The sequence below is a fragment of the Carassius auratus genome, unplaced genomic scaffold, assembly GCF_003368295.1.
Source record: "Carassius auratus strain Wakin unplaced genomic scaffold, ASM336829v1 scaf_tig00215630, whole genome shotgun sequence".
Taxonomy (NCBI): Eukaryota; Metazoa; Chordata; class Actinopteri; order Cypriniformes; family Cyprinidae; genus Carassius; species Carassius auratus.
In genome coordinates, this window is record NW_020528171.1 from 186,846 (window position 1) to 209,325 (window position 22,480).

A 22,480-nucleotide genomic window follows, 5' to 3' on the forward strand; every position below is an offset into this window, starting at 1 on the left:
AGATAAGCAAAACAATAACTGCATTTCGAGGGATGTAAAAGAAGTTTGGTTACCTTTTATTTATTTAATTTATTTTTATTTTTTTTTACAAAAGTCATTAGGCACATTCCAGTTAATATACAATTAAGTGATTTTATGAAACTTATGAAGGAGCCATCTGATATGAAACATGGCACAAAAAAAGTACTAAGGGATTGTCAAAACTATTTTGAATAGAATTGAATGCATACATTTTATGCATTGTAATTGTTACAGCATGCTGGTCCAGGTGGAAGTGGAAAGGAAACACAGTCCTTTCTTACATTATGATAAATATTGTAAATATTTCAATAATGTATATCAATAGTTGTGACAGAAGCATTTGTTACAATCTAATGCAATGTGAAATGCCTATGTATGCAAACACAAGTCAAGTTTAGTATCCTGCACTTAAAAACTTTCAAATAATTTAGCAAACATTGTAGAACTCTTGTTGATTTAGGAATAATTCTGCAGAGGTAAAAACTACAAAAACAAATCCTGTACTTCACACCGAAAAGCTAAAAGTATTTGATTTTTTTTTTTATACGGTCTCAAAAAACAACATTTTTATAACAATGACAACACAATAGTAATAGTACAAATTTTAACTGAATCTAGATGGAGATTAAGAACAGAAGAGTCACTTTCATGGCAAAGAAGACTGATTGGTGACAGTAATCGGCATTTATGGCCAAGTTATATTGCACAAAAAAATAGACTACGTGTGTTAAGTATAAAAAGTAAACACACCAGAGCAATGTAACAAAAAGGTATCTACTTAATCTCTCCGATCAACCACAACATCTTGAGCATTAAAGTCAGAATTTATACTCCATACCACACAAGAAGTTGGAAATGGTTTTGGGTAAGTACAACAAACTAAATTATGGTAGGTTTTTCAGTGGAAAAACACCCATTTTTAATATGGGCCAAAGCAGGAGGGCTACAGAGTCTTCTTCTTAAGAATAAGTGGACCAACGTTGTCTCCTGTCAGCTCGTTATGCTTTATGTGTGACTTATCGCAAACAGGAAACTGCAAGATAAGAAAGGACAAATTAAATGCTGATTGGGACAGTGGTTTTTAGGCACCCTGATGCTTTTGACAAAAGTGACACTCAAAAAGAGGAAGTGAAAAATCACACATTTTTTTTTCTTTTCCCACACATGTATGTTAATAGTTTCACTACAGTTTTTCTCGTAAACGGAATGCATCATATTTTTTTATTAATTTCAGAATAGCTTTTTCCTCTTTGGTCCAATTTTAATGTTAATTATTATTATTATTACTATTTTTTTTTCAAGTCCATTTCCTCATACTGTTTGATTGCTTGCATCATTGCACGATGTCAAATATATTATCATCCTAATTCATTAAGATATTATAAACATTAACATCATGATTTTCTGTTCTTTTCTTTCTGCTCTGAACTGCTCTATTTTGAAAAGTGCTATACAAAATTTGACTTGACTTTGGTGCTGATGTTCTATATGTTCATAGTACATTGATCTACTTTACAGCTTTACATAAAATATTATATTTTTCTCAGGCATGGGACCTCCTACCGTTTTAGATCGCCAGCAGCGGCAGTAGCAAACATTTGGAGTCCTCAGGTCCTCTATGTCGATCTCATTCACCACTTTAGGGTTTTCTTTTTGGATCTTCAGATTTATTAGACTGTCTCTTTGCTTTTTCTTCTTGGGCAGGAATGGTCGGATGGTCAGATAACCCAACAGAGACAAAATCCCCAATAACGGTAGGAGCCGCAGCCACTCTGAAACTGAGACACAATCAAGAGATACAACTCATCATAGAGTTTGCTGAATTCTTAATTATCACATTGACAACAGAATCTACTTAGTGAGAGCTCTACTGCTAGCTGTGGAAAAAAAATAAGTGTGGTGAGTGACAGATAAAGTAATATTCAATGATTAACACACTTATCATATTTATACACGTGCATAAGTGACAATTAACCTGTCATGATCTGTTGAATTACACAATGACAGTTGCTTATTTTAGTTGTTTGTAAAGGCTGCTTTTTTAACGTTTACAGATGCAAATTGTCTTGCATTTATTGTGCCACGTTTTATAAAACTATAATAAAGCTAAGCATGCTGTCAGATGCTCTGCATATTTGGTCTTTCACATTTCTGAAACAGAGGCTCACTGTTGTGAGTATCCGAAAGTAGAATCACTTGTGCAAGTAGACACTACATATTGAGTATGTTTTCCAAAAATGCATGGAAGGTGAAATTGTATTAATCAGTTTATAAGTTATTACTTATTTGAGCGTTAAGCAGACGGAAAACAGAGACACATCACTCTTTCTATTCAGGCATGTGCGCTTAACTTAACTTTCCTCCTACGCTTGTGTCATTTTGCGATATAAAACACATACCTGTGAGTCTCGCAAAGCCGCCGATTGTTTCCGGAAGAGGCAGTTTCTTGAGGTAGGCTGGAAGTTGTATTTTGATAATCCTAGAGATACTTTCTAACACCATCTTGAATGACTTTGTGCGCTTCTAATTGAAAGACAGCAGCCAGGATATTTCCTGGGACATTGTACGTCGTCGCGTTAGTTCAGTTGCGTTTGCTCGTTTCCGTTTGCTCGTTGAATAGGCTGCTCAAGGCTGGGAGAATCTACTTAACTATGACCGTGAATAAGCGTAAGCGCACGACGCGCAGTAAAAGAGTCAACCAATCAGCATGTGCAGAGTTGGTGGCGCCCGATTGGCTACTTTCACCGCGCAACTTGCTATTGGTTTAATTGGTTCTATTCAAATGCACTTTACTTTTCGCGTACAGAAATGGACTCTGGACAATAACAAACTAATATTTCATAAATAATCGAGTTAGATTTACCCTGTTAAGAAATTTGAATTTAATTATTTGTTTGAATTATTTGATTTATTTTGGATTTTGTCATTCTTGCAAACTGTATGGTGTTGCAAAAGGAACTTTTTCGTGTGTTTATGCATGATTGTTTTGACAGATTTCTCGAACTTTTCAAGAATCTTTATTATTATTATTAGATTTTTTTTTGTACATGATAATATTGCTTGGGATATGATTTAACCATACATCTCTTTATTTTACTATAAACATATCATATTGGTGTGAGAAAATGAACTAAAGCTAAGCCATATTTTATTTCGTTTATACGAGGTCAAATAATATGGATCTGTTTTGAAATAATTATAATAATAATAAATCTGTCTTCCTATTTCCTTAAGTTCCCCCCTGTCTGTCTTGCAAATTGAAAAAAAAAGAAAAGAAAAGAAAATATGAATAAAAAATGGATTCAGTGTACAGCGTCACTTTCTTAGGTGTAATAACAGTGCAAAGAGTAATAATAATAATAATTGTAATTTACTGCTGATTATATATAATCAGATTAATTCTTAGGTTAAATTACATTACATTATTATTAAAGGCAGTCGTGAAAGAACAACATTACCCAGCATTCATTGCGCTTTTGATAAAATAATGTCTGTTTTCATGGATTACTTTAAAACACCGAACTAAATTTATTTCTAAAGTCACATTTAATTATACGGTGCGTTGTACATGTTATTTACGCCCTATGTAGGCGTTTCTATCTCTTCAGGCATCTAGCAGGACTACTATGTGTGCTGTCGTCTAGGTCCGTGTCTGTGCCGTCCGGTGTCATTGGTGAATGACCGAAGATGTCTCATAGCAGGTTGTTTGCCCGGTTGCTCTGTAAGTAAAACTGACACGAGTGTTGTTACATTTGAAACACATTGCTGTTTTTGTTTTGACCTTACTGCATCCTTTTTTCTAACGTTGGAGTTATTTATCTCTTGTTATTTTCATTGAACAGACACAGTGAGCTAATGCTAATGCTGCTGTGTTGGTGTTATCAGCACCAAGTGTAACATAATTAACAGTATACTTCTGGAACGTGACCTTTACTGGCAAACATGCTCAATTTCAAGCTCATCACGAGGTTAACTTGTATTTAATAGAGCAGTGCTAGTGAACATGAAATGTTGCAGACTGACAGCAGTGTAATTTTATGTTATATGTTGGAAAGGTCTGTGTCTTGGCTACAGTTATTTTACTTGGCGTAATCGTAATAGCTTGATAGGTGTTAGTTCACGTAGACTAGTGTGAAAAGCTGTGTGTGGTTGCTTGTACTTCACTGTCATCAGTGCATAACTCTTTAAATCCTTTTTGTTTTCTCTTTTAAAATGAATATAGTAGTAAATCAAAATGGTCAGGGCGTTTTACAAAAGAGTATTGCCAGTTTTGAAACTTTTTGTTCTCTTAACTCTTCCAGTCTTGTGCAATGTCAATAAGGGAATTTTCACTCACAGAAAGTAGTATTGACCAACTTCTCTAACACTGCGGTACACTGCGTACTATACTTTTTCAGAAGCAACCGTATGCTAAATTAATTTACAGTGTAATTTATTGTTGCATTTATTTCACATGTGTAGAAATTCATGCAAAATGGATATGCTATTGAGTAGATAAGCAACTGATTGTCTAAGAGTGGTTTAAAGTGAACTTTAACCAAGAGAATGTATGTACCATTAAATCCTCTCAGTTGTGATCAATAGCCTGTTTCTTGAAGTGGTGACTCGTGATCTTTTGTTACATCATTCAGGAGATAAAACTCTTTGCTGATCACTTATAAACTTAAGCATGATGCTTTGTAACTAGTGTTGTCGGTTTGACCCCAATCTTATTTCCAGACTATGTGAGGTCAAGGCAGCATGACATTTGGACATCAGATCCTGTAGGGAGCTTACAGAGTAATGTGAATGAATCTAGACCTAGACCAAGTTTACTAATGAATCTGCAAAGTTGACTTTAAAGGGGTCACATGATGCAATTTCAATTTTCTCCTTCCTCTTTGGAGTGTTACAAGCTCTTGGTGCATAAAGAAGATCTGTAAAGATTTCTAAAGACTAAAGTCTCAAATCCAAAGATATATTCTGTATAAAAGTTAAGAGTCATTATTTTAAAGGTTGCTTCTTATTCTACTGCTGTTGTGTTTGTATTTGCAGTGCAGCAGGCAGGGGTGAGACACTGTTATACTGGCAACAGGAAGAACCTTTACATCGACAAGAACACTAAGGTCATCTGTCAAGGCTTCACAGGAAAACAGGTGAGTAGCTACAGTCTGTGTTTCTCTCAACACCCTGCATTTCAGCCCAAATATCTTAAAAGGCTCTCCTGTTTTTTATTTAGTCACTAATTGGAATGCAGTCTACTTGGTTGTGGCCTCTGCTGAGTGAAAGTAACTGGCTGAGCAACAGCAGTAAAACTCACTGTATTTTAAACTTGATTATCTGCTTAGCATAATTGAACAGAAGACGTTAGTGATGCACTGAAATTAAAGGTTTTGGAGGGCAAAAATGATTGACCAAAACAGTGACATTTAATTTGTGCATTTCTGATGGAAAACGTGTCTTTTCCATACAATCAATGTGAATAAACTTCAACAGGTAAACATGTCAGCTGTGTGAATGCCAGTGCTGGATTAACGATATTGATATCTTGCTTTTAATCGATCTTCATTTTGATGAACCAGTTCTGTTTATGCTGTTTTTAGTTTATGCATAAACAAACTTTCACTAAAGTAACACTATTTGTTGCACTCCTGCCATCCGACAATCACAATAAACTTTGTGCTTTATTATTTTTTTTTACACTGTGAAAAACAAATCCTGTCAATTTGATAACAAAATTCCAACAATAAATGTAATATTGATACTCTTGTTTTTTTGTTTTTTTTTAAACTGTGGGACTCAAAATATTTTATCTGCTGCTCATTTACATAATACCACAGATGCTGTTGATAAAGCCAACATTTATTTGACCCAAAATATTTGAAAGTGGATAAATCCAGTTTTGCAAACAGTGAGTCACAGAACACAGATGATTTTGATGTAAAGCCTACATGCTTATGGAACTCCAAAATAGCATTTATAATTTTGACGCAACATTTTAAGGATCTGTAGGCTACAGTGGTCATTATTTCTTCCTTGTTTGTAATAATGTGAGCATAACATTTTGAGAGCAACGTGGGTTTTGATTCCAAAAAAGAAACATATCTGGGAGATGGTGATGTAGTAATAAAAATAATAATAATAATAATAATAATAATAATAAATACAAATAAGATAATTTTTAAACTAAAATCATAAAATAATTAAATACTTTTTCATATAAGATAAATATAACCACTTCAGAACATACAGTCCTACTTGAGTTGGTTTTGAAATGTACTCTCCATTCTTTTTATTTTATGAAATAAGGATTGATGTCTGTCTATAGGCCCTTTACACTAAAACTGCTGGCTCCAAAATCCAATAACCTTGCTTTTCTCACCCCTGTTATTTATGTCGTAGCTCTCATTGTATTTCTCTCGATCTCCTTCACCCTCTTTCAAATGACTCTTTACTATAATAAAGGGTTATTAGATGAAGTTTTAATGAACACTCGTTATAATTAGAAGGGGATGAGGAATGACTGGAGTGTCATCGCGGCATATTAACTTTGCTGTACGGCTACATAAGCAAACCATATCTCAAATTAATCGGCACACTGATAACGGAGGCAGCGTTCAGGAAAAACGGCGAAGTTAGCACAGCACTTCAGTGCTAATGAAAGCATGAGAACAAATGATAGTAGAAAAGTTGGCGAGAGGATGCTCTGAGTGGAAATGGATCGAAAACGTGCCAGATTTCTCATTCTTTCTAATTATATGTCTAACATTATAGTGGAAGATATTGACTTGGTACTAGCGACCCTTGCCTTTGGACTTATCTGCGATGTTTCAAAATAATTTGTAATAATTAACATGGATGTGGTGGGGAAGGAAGGTTAAAGTTCATGATGTACAATTTCCACTGACTGGTCAAATTCATAATCATAGGGAAATAGTCATTTTCATTTTCATTGATTTTAAAGTGCATCACATACTAAAATTGCATTTGTAAGTCTATGTTCTGGGCTACATGCAGATGAATAAGATATGTCACGTTCTGCATTAGTGTCTCTAAATGTGAAAGGATTTATCTATGTACTTAAAATCTTTATGCTGTTCATGCTTTGGCAGCAGGTTTGCTTTTGGGTTTAGTACAGATTTTATTATTTAACATCCTTTATTAACAACATATTTCTGCATTACATTGGTTGTAGCAGGTTCACAAAACAATAAAAAAAGTGCTGCATTAAAAGTTAAGAACAAATCTAATAAAATAATCAGGGACCTTTTTAAAAATAAGCTTCAGCCATTTCTTCTAATGCTGAGATTTGTAGAACAGCGGGTGCTTCCCACAAACAGCTGTGGTTCAAGGTTTAGTGAACTTTCACACAGTTTGCTCTAATGTATCTTTAGTTCCTTTGGTGCTCATTGCATGATAGCATCTGCTTGTTTAGAAGCAGCAGTGGACTGTGGATCACCATCAACAAATGATCTTTTTGGACTGGCGAAGAAGTTTTGTGTTTCAGATACAGTATGTTTTCATAGTATGTAAATGTTTATGATTTAAAAGTAAAATGTGATTCTTTGTTATATGTCCCCTTTGGAGTTAACCCTCTGGAGTCTAAGGGTATTTTTGGGGCCTGGAGAAGTTTTGTCATGCCCTGGCATTTGTGCTTTTTTCAGTTTCTTATACACATCTAAATGGTAAAGTGTAATCTCACTGTAAACAGCACAAACTGGGCTATAATAATATGTGAGCAGCATGTATGTACAACATTGTGTTTTGGGGAAAAAAAAAATTTATGCTTGGTTAGCGAAAAACTAAAAATGTTAAATCTCTTGAATAAGGCAATAAAACATATAAATCACATTGGTTCCTGTGATTTTTGAGAACTGGAGCTTGTAGCCTAGAATTTTTCTTTCTAAATTATGTGAAAATCATCTTGTTTACTCACTTATAGGAGCTGACTGTGCTGAACCTTAAGTCAAATTCTTCTCTGTCCTTGGTTGAAAGATGTCTGTTTTCTCTCTCTGTCTCCAGGGCACCTTTCACAGTCAGCAGTCTCTGGACTATGGCTCGCAATTAGTAGGAGGAGTGTCCCCAGGCAAGGGGGGCAAAACACACCTGGGTCTGCCAGTCTTCAACTCTGTGAAGGAGGTAATGGCCTGTGTGACTGTTGACAGTCTCCAGTGAGTCACAGTTACTTCTTTTGGACAGCTGCTCTGATTCTCTGAGGGTATTAGGGGACCTATTTAGAGCAAATACCACCAACAGTAACCGAAGCGTTAAAGACCAGAGGCCAGTTGTGTAATCAGTTTAAACACTTTAACATTAAGCCCAACTGAAATACCCAAAATTGGAAGTTTGAACAAATTTTTTGATTTGGTTCTGTGACTGATTGTTCAGATGTTGTTGTTTTTTAGGCTAAAGATGGCACAGGGGCCAATGCCACAGTGATCTATGTGCCTCCTCCTTTCGCGGCAGCCGCCATCATCGAAGCAATTGACGCAGAGATATCACTGGCCGTCTGTATCACAGAGGGAATCCCTCAGCAAGACATGGTGCGCGTCAAACACAAGCTGCTCCGCCAGAGCAAGACCCGCCTCGTCGGACCCAACTGTCCCGGTGTCATCAACGTAAGGGCTGCACTTATACTGTTATTTATTTCCTTTTTTTTTTTGTGCCCACACAGCTTTGTTTTTGGAAGCTCACCTAGATGGTTTGAAGAGGTGTATGTAGGGGTGTGCCGGTTTCAGAATTGGTGATGACGGTTATGACGTGAGTCAAATGTGACGGTTCATAACATAACCGTCGGGGGGGGGGGTAACTTTGTGTCAGCGCGCGCTCTGATCGGTAAAGGGGCAGAGATTTCAGACCTCCATTTATTAAGGAGATCGGTCACAAAACTCATCATCCGAGCCAACTTTTTTTGAGCAAATTTCAAAGCCGCACCCGCCCGCCATCCGCTGATTGTTTTGCGGTCTATGGCCACAAAAAAAATGCCATTGTCTGTTCTAGAAAGGATGCAGCAAAGATATTTAATGCTAATGTATGAGGCATAGGCCTACGCTGAGTTTCATTTATGATGAGATGCGCTCTAGTGCAGTGCAAGTGAACGCGGCGCGCTGGTGCTTCCATGTCGGTTATCATTGTCTGCTATATTTGCTTTTTATTTATTAAAATACACGCAATTGGTTGATGAAACATTTATTAAAATTAAGACAAAATTTGTACAAAACGAAATTCGTTTTTATGAAAGGTTTTCTACAAAGCAAAATTTTATGAAGTGGTAAATATCATGTCTGACGATATATTGCACATCTTATGATCCTATCTAAAAAATGTTTGTAAAAAATATTTTAATGACACGGTTTTGGCGGTTATAGAGTTCTAATGACGGTGTTCAACTATAACCGCCGGTCTCACGGTTATATACGAACCGTCACACCCCTAGGTGTATGGTTGAAGTTGGCAAAATTGTGAATGTAATTTTAACAAAAAGAAGCTACTCTTTGCCTACTGTAAAACACTGTAGGAAATTATTTATGTATTAAATGGATCAAAAGATTTTTTTTTTTAAATCAGTGATTTTCTTTTTGAATTTCCAATTGATGAAAGAATCTTGAAAAAAAAAGTCTTAGTTTCTCGAAAAATATTAAGTGGCACAACTGTTTTCAGCATTGATGATGATGAGAAATCTTTCTTGAGCAGCAAATCATAGTAGAAAGATTTCTGAAGGATCGTGTGACACTTAAGACTGGGGTAATGGGTGCTAAAAAACTCAGTTTTGCCATCACAGAAATATAATACATTACAACTATATTAAAATAGAAAATAGTTATTTGAAATTGTAAAACTGTTTTACAGTATTACTGTTTTAATGTGTTTTTGATTAAATGTAGCCAAAAAAAACATAAATTGGACTAACCTTGAAATTTTGACAGGTGGCATCAAGTTATAAGCAAGTTATTACATTTGGATAAAAGATGAACTTTTTATAATGTGCAGAAATGAATCATTCACAATAATTTGGAATGTGTAGTAAATTGTGTTGTGAATTTAGGTTGACTCTATACCCCTGCTGCTTGCAACTTTACTTGCCTAAAGTAAAATGTCTAACTTTAAATGAACTTTAATGGCGGTTTTTTTTCCTCTATCGATTTTTAGCCTGGCGAGTGCAAAATTGGGATCATGCCTGGACACATCCACAAGAAAGGAAGAATTGGTAAGAGCTCCATGGAATGACACCTTTTTTATGGCAAAGAAAAACTCAGTCATCCTTTTAGAAGATTTTGACAGTGTGGAGCATAACATGCTGATCAAATAGGACCTTAAGAGATCCTTGACAAGCCTAGCGTGCCTCGTGTCTTCATGCTCATAAAAGAAGCATCAAAGACAGAGCTAGCGGGTCTCGTTTTGAGATGGACACTTTTTAATGCGTTGGATATGTTTGAGTTTCTCACCATGTCAGATATGAACTCCGATGTAGACTGTAGCACAGAGTTCAGGCTGCTAAAAAGAGAGGTGCATCAGTCATCTGTCAGGGAAGTTTAAACTGCATTTTCAAGTCAAACCACTAGAGAGATGGCACAGGTTTTTGAGTAGTACTCAGACTTTGCTTGTTTCTGTAATAAAAGTTGTGATCTCATAAAATGTCTCTCTTGAAATGGTTGAGCCAAAGTTGGCCCTTTCCAAGGTTTTTTATTTATTTATTTATTTATTTTTAATACTGCTTGGTTGCATTTGGGCTTAACAGAACAGCAGAAAAAAGTGCATTAATATGTTAAAAAGTACTAGAAATTTATATTTTTGCTTTCTAGACAATTGTCAGTACAGGACATTATGATCTGCGATCATATAATCAATGAAAGAAAAGTAGAGACTCATGCTTGTGTTAAATGTTGTATTTAATTTATTGATGTCCTCTGATTAAATTTAAATGCTAATTTATTTTATATACCTATTGATTAATCAAATGTATGCACAATTAACAATTAAGTAAAATTAATATGTTTAATTAACAACCAAACTAAATGATAATAATATTGCAATTAATATTTATCTTGCTCTCTTCTTTTCCTTTTTTAGGCATCGTATCTAGATCGGGCACCCTTACGTATGAAGCTGTACATCAGACGACACAAGTGGGTCTAGGGCAGTCGTTGTGCGTTGGTATGGAAAACTAGCAATCAGTCATCCATTATTATTAGTCTACGGAGTGTTTAGAGCAGAGAGGTCTTTGAACAGTGTGTGATTTCTTTCAGGTATTGGTGGAGACCCTTTTAATGGTACTAACTTCATTGACTGCCTGGAGGTGTTCCTGCAGGACCCCAAAACTGAGGGCATCATTCTGATTGGAGAGATTGGGGGAGATGCAGAAGAGAACGCAGCAGAATACCTGAAACAGCACAACTCTGTAAGCTGCTTCTCATATGCTCAAATCTAAAAAAAAAAAAAACTTTAAATGTAAAAGGTATATATAAATATGAACTTGATTTAATAATATTAGTTAAAACTTGAACACTCACGTAACACAAGGCAAACTGATTTTTCTTTGAGCCATCTACATTTGTTTATGTACTAATTTACTTTTGGGAAGGGATTTGTTCAAAAAACATAAATAGAAAAGTAATATATATGCAATATATATATATATTTTTTTTTTTAGCTGTATGCAGGGAAATTTATGCCAAGGAATTAACCTAAAAATGTTGTTCCATCCAAATAGGCAATCAGTCATATTTGAACACATGCAAATAAAATTTTGTATCTCTGTCTCTTCACAACACACAAATATTTGATGGATTCTATAGACTTGTAGTATAATGCACAAGTCATATGCATATTTTATGCAAGCTTTATTTTATTGTTTTGGTGGACTTTTCCTTTAAGAATTTCTACACGTCTCCACTCAGAGGAGAAGAGTCATTGTTATTCATTCATGGATTGCTTTTAGGCCCATGAACCAGTGCTTTGTTTTTTTTCCTGGCCCCTTGGGAAGTACATATTGTTTTTCATCTTCTGGATATTGGCAGCTTTCTCCAACAAACAGGAACCCTCACCACACATGGAGCTCCTCTTTCCTTGCTAGCAGGAGCTCCTCGACCCTGGAGCTCACATTGTTACTGTGAATGAGAACACAGCCTCCAGCTGCTCTTTGATCTGTTTTGGCTGTGAAGGAAAGTCTACATAGCTTTTGTTGTGATCTTTGGACCAGTCAGGCTGGATTCCACTCAGTCAAAGACCTCCTCCACTCCTAACAGCACCTTGGCTTGTCTCATCATTAGCCATGTCAGATTTATTCCTCCAGTTTGAGAGTCATACAGAAGGCTTATGTGTTAAGTGTCTTGCATTGGAAGAAATTTCAGTCTGTTATATAAAATAAAACTAGCATTGGCACAGTGAATACTCATAGTTTCAGCTACACTGATTGAGGCAGACTACATGCGAATGTCCATTTTTTTTCAAGAGGAACCCAGGGGGCCAGACATGATTGAGTGCGTGGTAGTGCTGGGGCACGGTAACCACAGAAAAATCAAGCAAATCGCTCCGGTTACGTTCACAGCATGAACAAGTGCCTTATTTTGTAGTGAGTGCTTGGATGTTCAAAGAAACACTCCATTCTTTGAATCAGTCCATGATAAAGAGCTCATTTTTATTGTCGCCACATTTGAACTGAACCGAAATAACAAAACCTGGAATTTCTGAAAGTGTTGAGTTTCACAGTCGCAGAAACCATTAAACACTTTGGTGTACCTGGAGAAAAGCTAGCGTGTAGCTCTTTGAGCACACATTAGCACTGTGAAAGGGTTTTTTTTTTCTGGGTTGTCAATTAAATTAGTGGGAGAATTGATTTGCCGGAAATTATTTTTCACAGACTAGTTGCAAATTGTATGAAATTGCTCCTTTCAGATGAATTTTTCTCATTATCTCAACAAGGTAGTTTTTAAAGATGGCCTTGGCTATGAATAATGGAGATCAATACATAGGCATGCTACATTCCATGCAGCAGCTTTAGCCTTGGGAGAAGTATTTGGCAGTTATGAAATTTTCTGTCTATGCTGCTGTTAACAAGAGCTGAATTGATCAGACTGTTAAACGCATACTGGTCTCATTAAGAAGTGTGGGCAGGGATGATACATCAGATTCCAGGCGGTAATGGAAGCGGCGAGACATACAGGAGCTTGTAAACCATTAACTCCAGAAAAAGTCATGTCATATTTTATTTTGCAGGATGAACCATTTTAAACTGGCTTAGGAAGAATGCCTGTTTTTCTTATGGAATAATAGTAGTGACAAAGGGCTCATGGTCCAATCCCATAACGTCACAGTGCATTTTTACGCCCCCACTCTTCCTGCTGGATCCATATCTGATGCTTGCTTTCCATTAGCTGAAGTCGCGTTGTACAAATAATGGTGCAAGCACCCTGTTTTCCCCTCTTCTTCTAATTTATCAACTCCCAACATGCATACAACCAGTAAGTCCTTGTGTCAGAATTGCTAAGGCAAACTGCAAAATTGCTTTTCTGCCAAATTAGCATACTGATATGAATATTCCTCTCAAGTGCTTGTCAGCTTCACGCTTGTTTTTGCTTATTGCTAACATTAGTCACCTAGGAAGCATTGCCCATTAAGATCCACTTGCAGTCCACAGTCACTGCAACACCATTGGAAGCTGCTGAATGATCAAGAGGAAGCTTTCTAACTGTTAATGTGGAACCTGACAAACTGTGTTTTCGGCAAACGTCCTTTGCATACCTATCAGTTATTTTTCTGGAGTTTGTTCTGAAAAAAATCCATTAAATTTATGTTTACTCAAAAATGACAATTCTGTGTTGGTATGTTTTACCGTGGAATACATAATGATTTTTGTAGAAAAACATGTTTGAGTAAACAGGGAATAGAATTTGCATTTTTGGGAGAACTGTTCCTTTAAGACCCTTTTTTGACTCTTCCTAGACAAGCTCAAAATAAGGTCGACTGGAGAGTGTCTGAAGAAGCAGTTGTCATTTAACTAAAAAGGGAGTACAAAATGAAAGGATGGTGTTCCACTAGGAAATTGTCTCTAGGTTTTGTGCATGGGCAAAATATAATTACCTCCGTTCATTATCGTAATCTTCCCAGATTAGGCTTTAGTCTGTAGTCGGCTGCGTGAGCATGAACAGCTTGAGCTTTGAACCGAAGACGGCTCCTGTGGAGCGCCGTAATGTTAGTGGGTAGTTGAAGATTATCAAGTATTAGTCAGGCTGCCAATGACTGGCGGTCACATTCATTTCATCTTCTCCACCTAAAGTTTGCATTCCCATTTAAAGTTCTTAGTCAAATAAAAAATTGACAGTGAAATTAAGGAACCTATTCTTCTCTGAGATGCTAATGAGCTTGAGCAGAATGCACAGCTTTTTTGAGTGATTGTCAGTGGAGAAAGATGCAGAATGAAGGGGCTGGCGCATGCTAACCAGGCCAACACTTGACATGTAGTTTGAGATTCACCCCAGGTACAGCTTCAGCCTTCTAAGAAAAGCTGTCCAAATGTCCCCAAAACATCCAAAATGGTAGGCTACAATTTTATTCTATTGTTGGCAGCTGCGGTTGTGATTATGACAACCCACATCCCACTCTGCCATTCACGAAGACAGAATATGGTGGGAATGAGGGAAAAACAGACCTGAGCATGATGGTCCATGAGCAATGACAGTTAATTGGCGTGGACATGACAAATTGGCCTCTTTGAAAGTGAGATTGTATTAAATGACATACTCGAGCCACTGTCTGCCCATCTGCTTACTCCCACACAAGCTATTACATGCCTTGATCAGCCTCCCTTTTAATGCCAGTTTTGAGCACAGTATGTGCCATCTGAAAGCCTCTGCACTTATCTTTACCTCTTATTTACAAGTCTGTGAACTGCATTTTGAGGAAATAAAAATAGACTCACCTCCTGTAATTGTCTCAAAACATTTTCTTGTAGGCCTTACTTAATGCCACTATGGCAATGGTTATTTTTATGAAGACCCATAATGCAGTTGCTTTAGGAATGAATTTATATAGTGTTTTATTTTTATATTTGTACTTTCAATTTCTTGAATGTTTCTGCTAAATACACCTATTGTACCTGAAAATAAAGCAGGTTTATATATATATATATATATATATATATATATATATATATATATATATATATATTATGTGTAGTTGTAATGTGTATCTTAATTATTCTTTTATCTTTGTTATTAAAAAAAATAAGAACAAGATTTTTATCTTTCTTGTCTTTGGCCTAAATAGCTGCCATTCTTCTTATTTATTTATTTTTGTTACCTTGAAAGGCTTTGTCTTTATAAAAAGGAAAGTAGTTTGGCTGTAATGCTCAGACAACTTAACACAGAATTTTGTTAAAATCGTGATATTTCAAAAAAAGAAAAGAAAAAGAAATGGTAAATATTTTTGCATACTGCTCACACCTACATGTCTTACAGAAGTTTAGGACTGCATACGTTTTGTGAGCGAAAAATAAAAATATATGCAAAGTAATTAAGGGGAACACATACGTTTTGTGAGCGAACGTGATGCACTTCAGGGGAAGACGGACGTTTTGTGAGCAAATGCAAAAATGTACGCAAAGTATTTAAGGGGATTGCATACATTTTGTGAGTGAAGGCAAAATAATTTGGGGATACTCATACGCTTTGTCAGCAAATGCGAAATAATTCAAGGGAACCCATGAATTTTGTGAGCGAGCACAAAGTATTTCAAGGGAAAAGCATACTTTTTAAAATTGTTTTCAATTCAACAAAAGAACGTAAACTCAAACAAACAAAATCCAGAATGTATTTGCATATGTGCGGAGTAAACCAGTTTTGTATTATTGTTTTCTTTGCAGTTGTAAAACCAGCAAACAACATTATCTTCTTTAATGAACTTATACAGAAGTTAGAATCATCATTGAGAAGACATAAAAATGGATTGGACATGTAATTAAGTTGTAGTAAAAAGGACAAAACAGAATTCACGAGTCCACAGATTGACAACGATTAGACATTTCCAAAACATGTGGAGAAAAGTACCTGATGTTACAGATATGACAGTTATAGTTCGATTGCAGTTTCATTTTAAACCTCGTAAGGAGTAATGGATGTTCTATGGATGACTTTAAAATGGATCAGATGATGAGCTCAAGTTTTTAGAAGTTAAAGTCAGATTAGACCACACGCTCTCCCAGTCGACTGATAAGTCAAAATCTGTTAGTTCACAATTCCAGATAAGTTCAATAGAAAGAGACATTACAGTGTGATCATTACGTTTAGTATATATTAAAGAAACAGATGGCCAACCAGAGAATGGTGCGATCCAATCCCAGATAGGATGAGAGGAAATGAGGGATACCCAGGGAACTCGATAGGCATTGAGAGCAGAGAGTAACTGAAAAAAGATAATATGATGATGCTGGTAAACAAAACTTAGTTCTTGAAATGAGCAAAGTCCTGGGTTATCGTAGAAGTCACAGCATGTGTTTATGCCCAATGGAGAGCAAGAGGGCTGGATAAATGGGCGATTTCCACATAAAAATGTAAAGTTGTGCCATAAGGGTGTGTTGTTACAAAATTTGAAAGGTTTTTCCATCAGACGTTCCACCATTTTCCAGATAATAATAGAATTGGCCACAACCGGGCCAAATTTCTTAAAATCATTTTTATTTCCTGTGCCAGCAAATAAAATATCTTGGAGCCTCTGTGGTTTAACCTTGTCAGCTTTGATTACTCTCCATAAAGCTTTTGATTGAGGATCAACTCAAATAAGAAGAGCCTTAAATTCTAATATAATTCAAAATTTGGCACAGCCAATCCTCCCGAAATTATAGGATGCTGCAATGTGACATGTTTTATTCTGGGTCGTTTACCATTCCACATAAACTGGGAAATTATGGAATTGATCTCCTGGAGATAACCATAAGAAATAACATGGAGGAGGGGAAAGCGGCAGCATAGAAAAAAGACAATTAAGCAGAGGTAACATTCATTTTAACGGTGGCCTTGGAGAGAGACTTTAAGATTATTCCATCTTTGAGTATCCCTTCTGATCTTGATTTAAATGTTATTAAAAGTGTTTCCGGCAATTTGATGAATGTCTTTATATATGGTAATACTCAAGTAAATTAAATCATCTGTAATAGGAATGAATGAAGGGATAGGAGAGTTGATATAAGACTGATGCCTCAGGTGATTGGTATGAGTGTCTTAATCATATAAATATAATGTTCACAGAAACCAGAACAATGCAGAACTGCCAACATATAGTTCCACTCTAGCCTGTCAAAGGCTTTTTCTGTGTCAAGTGAAAAGAGCGCAAAAGGACTCGGAAGAGAGTCTGCAAAATCAAGTACATGAAACTGTCGACACGCATAACAGGACACATGACGTCTCTTAATAAAACCGGTTTGGTCCTCTTAATTAAGCTATGAATTACTTTCTCCATGCTAAAGTGAAGCGTTTTAGTATAAACTTTTCGATTGCATGGGATGAGTGATAGTGGTCTGTAGTCAGAACGGATCTTTACTGTGTGGTCCGATGCAGGACTCTCTACAAAATATCCTCCTCAAAATAGGTTTTGGTTTTGTACAGATTTGTTGTTAATTAACATAGGATTTGTGATAACCTGGTCATCCGAAGATTTCACTGCACTGATATGTGAAGTGAAAGTGACATTCAGCCAAGTATGGTGACCCATACTCAGAATTTGTGCTCTGCATTTAACCCATCCGAAATGCACACACACAGAGCAGTGAACACACACACACACACTGTGAGCACACACCCGGAGCAGTGGGGCAGCCATTTATGCTGCGGCGCCCGGGGAGCATTGGGGGTTCGATGCCTTGCTCAAGGGCACCTAAGTCGTGGTATTGAAGGTGGAGAGAGAGCTGTTCATGCACTACCCCCACCCACAATTCCGTCCTGCCGAGACTAGAACTCACAACCCTTCGATTGGGAGTCCAACCCTCTAACCATTAGGCCACGACTTCCCCCTGACTCACATTCCCAGCCAATAAGAGGCTGGGTCGCTCTGATTCTAAATATATTTTTTAGGGAAACCCATACTTTTTGTAAGTGAATGCAAAAAAAAACATGTGCATGTATTTCAGGGAACACCTACATTTTGTGAGAGAAAATCTTTCAAGAGAACTAAAAATCTTTTTAAAAGTAAATGTAAAAGCATTGAAATAAATGTTTTCTTCCCTTCTAATTTTTTTTTTTTTAATCACCAATATTAATTGTTCTGGTTAATATGTACATCATGATGGTATATGATTATATATATATATATATATATATATATATATATATATATATATATATATATATATATATATATATATATATATATATATATAGCAAGATTCATTGAATAGGAAGTTCACAAACAATCATCTGAAACAGACCATTTGTAACAGTTTAAATGTCTTTACTGTCAATTTACTATCATAGTCAATTGTCAATGTTGTCACCTTACACATTGCCAGTGTATCCTTTCCTTTCTGTATACAAGAATTAATTTCGTTCAAAACAAAAGAGTATGTATTTATTTCAAAGACTTGTGTCATATATGTTTTTTTTTTTTTTACTCTTTAGGGTGCCAATGCTAAGCCAGTGGTGTCATTCATTGCTGGCTTGACGGCTCCTCCTGGAAGGAGAATGGGACATGCAGGAGCCATCATTGCCGGAGGCAAGGGGGGTGCCAAAGAGAAGATCGCCGCTCTGCAGTCGGCTGGAGTCGTCGTCAGCATGTCTCCGGCTCAGCTGGGCAGCACCATGCACAAGGTGAGAACGTTTTTTCTCAGTGTGAGCTGTAATTCAGAGGCAGAGTCACCACAGAGCTGTCACCTCGTGTTTTACCTCACTAAATGCTCAGTGCTGTTTTTGGTTCTGCAAACTCAAACATGCTGAGAGCAAGCCTTTAAAAATAAACCTTTTTAGTAAAAAAAGAAATATATATATATATATACACGGTATATTTATTTTTTTCATCTCTTAGTTTAAAGTCTCAGAGTTATGTGAGTTTGCTGATAACTCTTTTTAAAGTAGATTTATCAGCTTGTGTGGCTCTAGCAGAACTGGCTCTGGAAAATTCAGCATTCTGTGGGCCAAAGCAGTGACTAATATAAAGGTCCCCCTTAGACAATCACAGCAGTTTTTACCGTGAGATATTCGATAGAAAGCTACACCGCAAGAGAGGAAATTAACAAAGCTCCATTTATATTGGTGAGTTAGCAGCTCTGTCTCTTTATCTCAATTTATCATAGCCAGGACTTTTAACAAGATGTATAAAAAGTGAAAGCTTGTATTACACTCATTCATCATTTTAGCCTTTCATTATCAGCCCTAGCAAACGCTCCTTCCTCTGCTTCAATACCATTTTCTCTCCTCTTCCACCACTCCCCTGGATTCTAATTTGTAATCATCGGAAGTAATGATGAAAAACACTCTGGCTGGTTGTTAATTTTGCAGCCCATTGTGTTCATACATCTGTGTTTATCTCATTGGCCAATTTAATAATGATGGCACATACACACGCCTCAAACTTGATTGTGTGTTTCCCTGCTTTTCCTCCATGTCAACAGACGCACACATATGGAGGCAACTCACTCGCAGTGTAACTGCCCCAGTCACAACCTGAATATTAACCCTTAATTCCCCATTACGTCTCATTTTATAATAATAATATTCCACAATGTTACTGTTTTTACTGTTTAATGAAAAACATGAAAATAGAATCATAGAGATCCCACAGTTTTCAGCTTTAGTTCGGTAGTGTATTTATAAAATAGCAATCCACACAGCAATATATAGAATATAAAGAATGTAACTGTCACAATGCGACACTTATGTAAAGATTTTTGAGTGATAACAGTTTTGAATCTTCATTTACACAGAGAGTTTGAACTATCTAAAGTGTTTTAACGCTTCACCATTTCAGAAACATTAATGACCAAACAATCAATCAATCTTCACAATGATTCTTAATTGATATCACAAAATCTTTGCAACTGTTAAACACCCAGCCCTATTAGCTTACATTTACTACACACGGGAAAATACTAAACAAGCTCTCGTTCTTTTTCCCCTCTCTTTTTGCTAATGATGTAATCACAGCAAATACTTAATTTCTTGTTGTGTTACTCAAGGCCATTTCCTCCAATCCAGAATATTTCAGTCTGCAGCAGACAGGGCACTACTTGAACATTAGATGGCAGTAGAGCTCCAAGTATTTTTCCAGATAAACCCGTGCATCTTCGTTTTTGAAACATGACATTTGCATAAGGGAATTCTCTCCGAAAAGCACCATTCCGTCACCCTTAGTTGAGGAAAATGCATTTTCAAAAGCACAATGCATCACCCTGTAGCTGTAAGCCTTTGTAAATTAACTATGTAAATAGCTATTCCTGACTGGAACAATCTACATTTGTCTTTGTATCATACAGTGCATTTCTCACAGCTTCTGTAAAGATTTTCCTGCGCAATTTAACCTTTATATGGCCTTAAATCCTGAAATTCACAGTGTCATTTTCTATTTAGTGCAGAGGGCTTTCCAGCTGTTGGAACTTCCACTTTGATAAATCAGATATACTGAAATATGAAATATATAGTTTCCTATTTGACTTTTTTTTTTTTTTTTTTTTTTTAAGCAGTCTAGACACTTAAAAAAATGGCAAACACACACAAACTCCAGAAACTCAATTTGATTCAGCAATGAAAGATTTTGTGCAACAGGCAGGCAAGGTCAAATCAGACCTAAAATGTGAAAAATATCTGAGACAAATACAGTACAATCCACATTTCCAAAGAATTGTTTCCAAACTTGATGAAAAACAAAAAGGGAAACGTCGCTTTATCGGCTAGTTATCAGCATGTCATAATCTGAGGGACACTCATGATGATGATTATATTTTGCATTTTCAAGGAGTAATTTACCCAGAAATTAAAAATTCTATCATAATTTATAAGTTGTTATAAACCTGCGTGAGTTCCTTTCTCCTTTCTTAATTTTGTCTTGATCCTCATCCTCTTTGATTTTATGGAAAAGAGCAACATGGACATTCTTTTTATGTTCCACTGAAAGAATAAAGTTAACAGGTTTGGAACAATGTGAGATAAAGAAAATGACTGCATTTTAATTTTTAATGTCTTAAATTTATGCCGCACTTAAAAAAAGCTTCTCAGAGGTTTACATAATAAAAACAACCTTCATTAAAAAAAAAAAAAGTACAATCAATAAATGAACATGAAACATATAATGGAAAAGATTTAAAAAATATCAATTGACTCTTGCTGCACAAATCTTATTTTGTTTATTATTTCAGCACTTTAAGCACAGTGTAATCTTTATTAAAACGGCAAATGTAACCAAATCATGGCAGTATACTTTGTTGACTCAAACAAAACTAACTGCATAACAGACTCCTGCTATGGACACAGTGAAGGATGACCCTGCTCCCAGACCCTGCCGATCATGTTTGTTTGACCCCTGTTTACTCTTCCCTGTTCTCTGCAGGAGTTTGAGAAGAGGAAGATGTTGTAACTTGTTAGAGGAAGTGTAAGAAACAAACCGCCCCCCTGCATTAGGACCTTCATCCCTGCTGGAGCCCACCAACTTCCTCCAGGCTCAACCGTGCGCACACTTTGTGATTTGAGTGCATATTCCATATTTCCATCAGAAGAAAAAAAAAAAAAACATTTTAAAGTCTATCACAGCCTTCGTCTTAGAAGTGTACAGTCCAGGAACATATCCAGCCACAGCAATGTCAGCCATGTTGTTGCTTTGTCATAATGTTTTCTCTCCTTCTGAAACAGAAAATATATCTCTTACACTCTCTTCCTTGTAGTAGTTGACTTCTTTTTACATGTACCATTATGCTCCATTTCTTGACAGCAGCTCAATGCAGGTTTCCGGCGATTTTGTACTTGAAAGGAGCATGTTATCTTGATGAATTTTATCTCCTCTCTATGTGTGATTTTTGAACGGCACAATGATGTTCACCCTTTGCATTAGAACTCATTTGTGCAATTGTAAGCCTTTGACATTCTTTCCCATTGCAATTCACACTAGCTCAGCGTGACCATTGTCCCAAGCCTTTGAGTGCATTAAATGTGACTTTTCTTTGCCATTCACAAAATCCACAGTTGTCATAATGAAGGCCAATGCGGGACGTACTATTTAGTCTTTTTCTTACGACAGCGTGACTAAATCGGAGCGCAAAATGAACCAAATTACTGGAATCTAGTTTGCATTGAAAAGAACGGAACTACATGTCACCTGTCCCAGGCTTTTAGCAGGGATTTTCATTTGCAGACACAGGTTTATTCATTCTGACATGCCTCACTGGAAGGTAAAATGTGTGTGGGAGGACTTTCTCCTTTCGCCCTATAATTGCATCTCGCCTGCCTAATGACATGCATTCACATTTTATTCAGAGAAAGAATGAAAATCCAGGTCTTGAGAAGTGCTC

General features: G+C 36.3%; 2 protein-coding genes across 2 annotated transcripts; one reads left to right on the plus strand and one right to left on the minus strand.

Moving 5' to 3' along the window:
- Positions 1-86: 86 nt before the first annotated feature.
- cisd2 (CDGSH iron sulfur domain 2) lies at positions 87-2,669 on the minus strand. The gene is made up of 3 exons (XM_026260770.1): positions 2,421-2,669; positions 1,585-1,799; positions 87-1,054 (listed from the first exon to the last, which is right to left on the minus strand). The coding sequence occupies exons 1-3, from the start codon at positions 2,521-2,523 to the stop codon at positions 965-967; spliced, it is 408 nt and encodes a 135-aa protein (XP_026116555.1). The 5' UTR covers positions 2,524-2,669; the 3' UTR covers positions 87-964.
- Positions 2,670-3,617: 948 nt separating this feature from the next.
- Positions 3,618-21,846, plus strand: LOC113095142 (succinate--CoA ligase [ADP/GDP-forming] subunit alpha, mitochondrial-like). Its single transcript, XM_026260755.1, has 9 exons — positions 3,618-3,742; positions 5,056-5,156; positions 8,023-8,139; positions 8,406-8,618; positions 10,150-10,207; positions 11,071-11,154; positions 11,247-11,398; positions 18,606-18,794; positions 21,526-21,846. Exons 1-9 carry the CDS (start codon positions 3,709-3,711, stop codon positions 21,550-21,552), a joined length of 975 nt encoding a protein of 324 aa, XP_026116540.1. The 5' UTR covers positions 3,618-3,708; the 3' UTR covers positions 21,553-21,846.
- Positions 21,847-22,480: the final 634 nt, after the last annotated feature.

What these genes read in the sequence shown, in the direction of transcription:
- LOC113095142 (XM_026260755.1), top strand. Translation starts at nt 3,709, where the DNA reads ATGTCTCATAGCAGGTTGTTTGCCCGGTTGCTCT. An exon ending in AAGGCTTCACAGGAAAACAG is followed by an intron (nt 5,157 to 8,022) that starts GTGAGTAGCTAC and finishes CTCTGTCTCCAG; the next exon opens with GGCACCTTTCACAGTCAGCA. An exon ending in ACTGTCCCGGTGTCATCAAC is followed by an intron (nt 8,619 to 10,149) that starts GTAAGGGCTGCA and finishes ATCGATTTTTAG; the next exon opens with CCTGGCGAGTGCAAAATTGG.
- cisd2 (XM_026260770.1), bottom strand. Translation starts at nt 2,523, where the DNA reads ATGGTGTTAGAAAGTATCTCTAGGATTATCAAAATACAACTTCCAGCC. An exon ending in CGGCTTTGCGAGACTCACAG is followed by an intron (nt 1,800 to 2,420) that starts GTATGTGTTTTA and finishes ATTGTGTCTCAG; the next exon opens with TTTCAGAGTGGCTGCGGCTC. An exon ending in GCTGCTGGCGATCTAAAACG is followed by an intron (nt 1,055 to 1,584) that starts GTAGGAGGTCCC and finishes CTTATCTTGCAG; the next exon opens with TTTCCTGTTTGCGATAAGTC.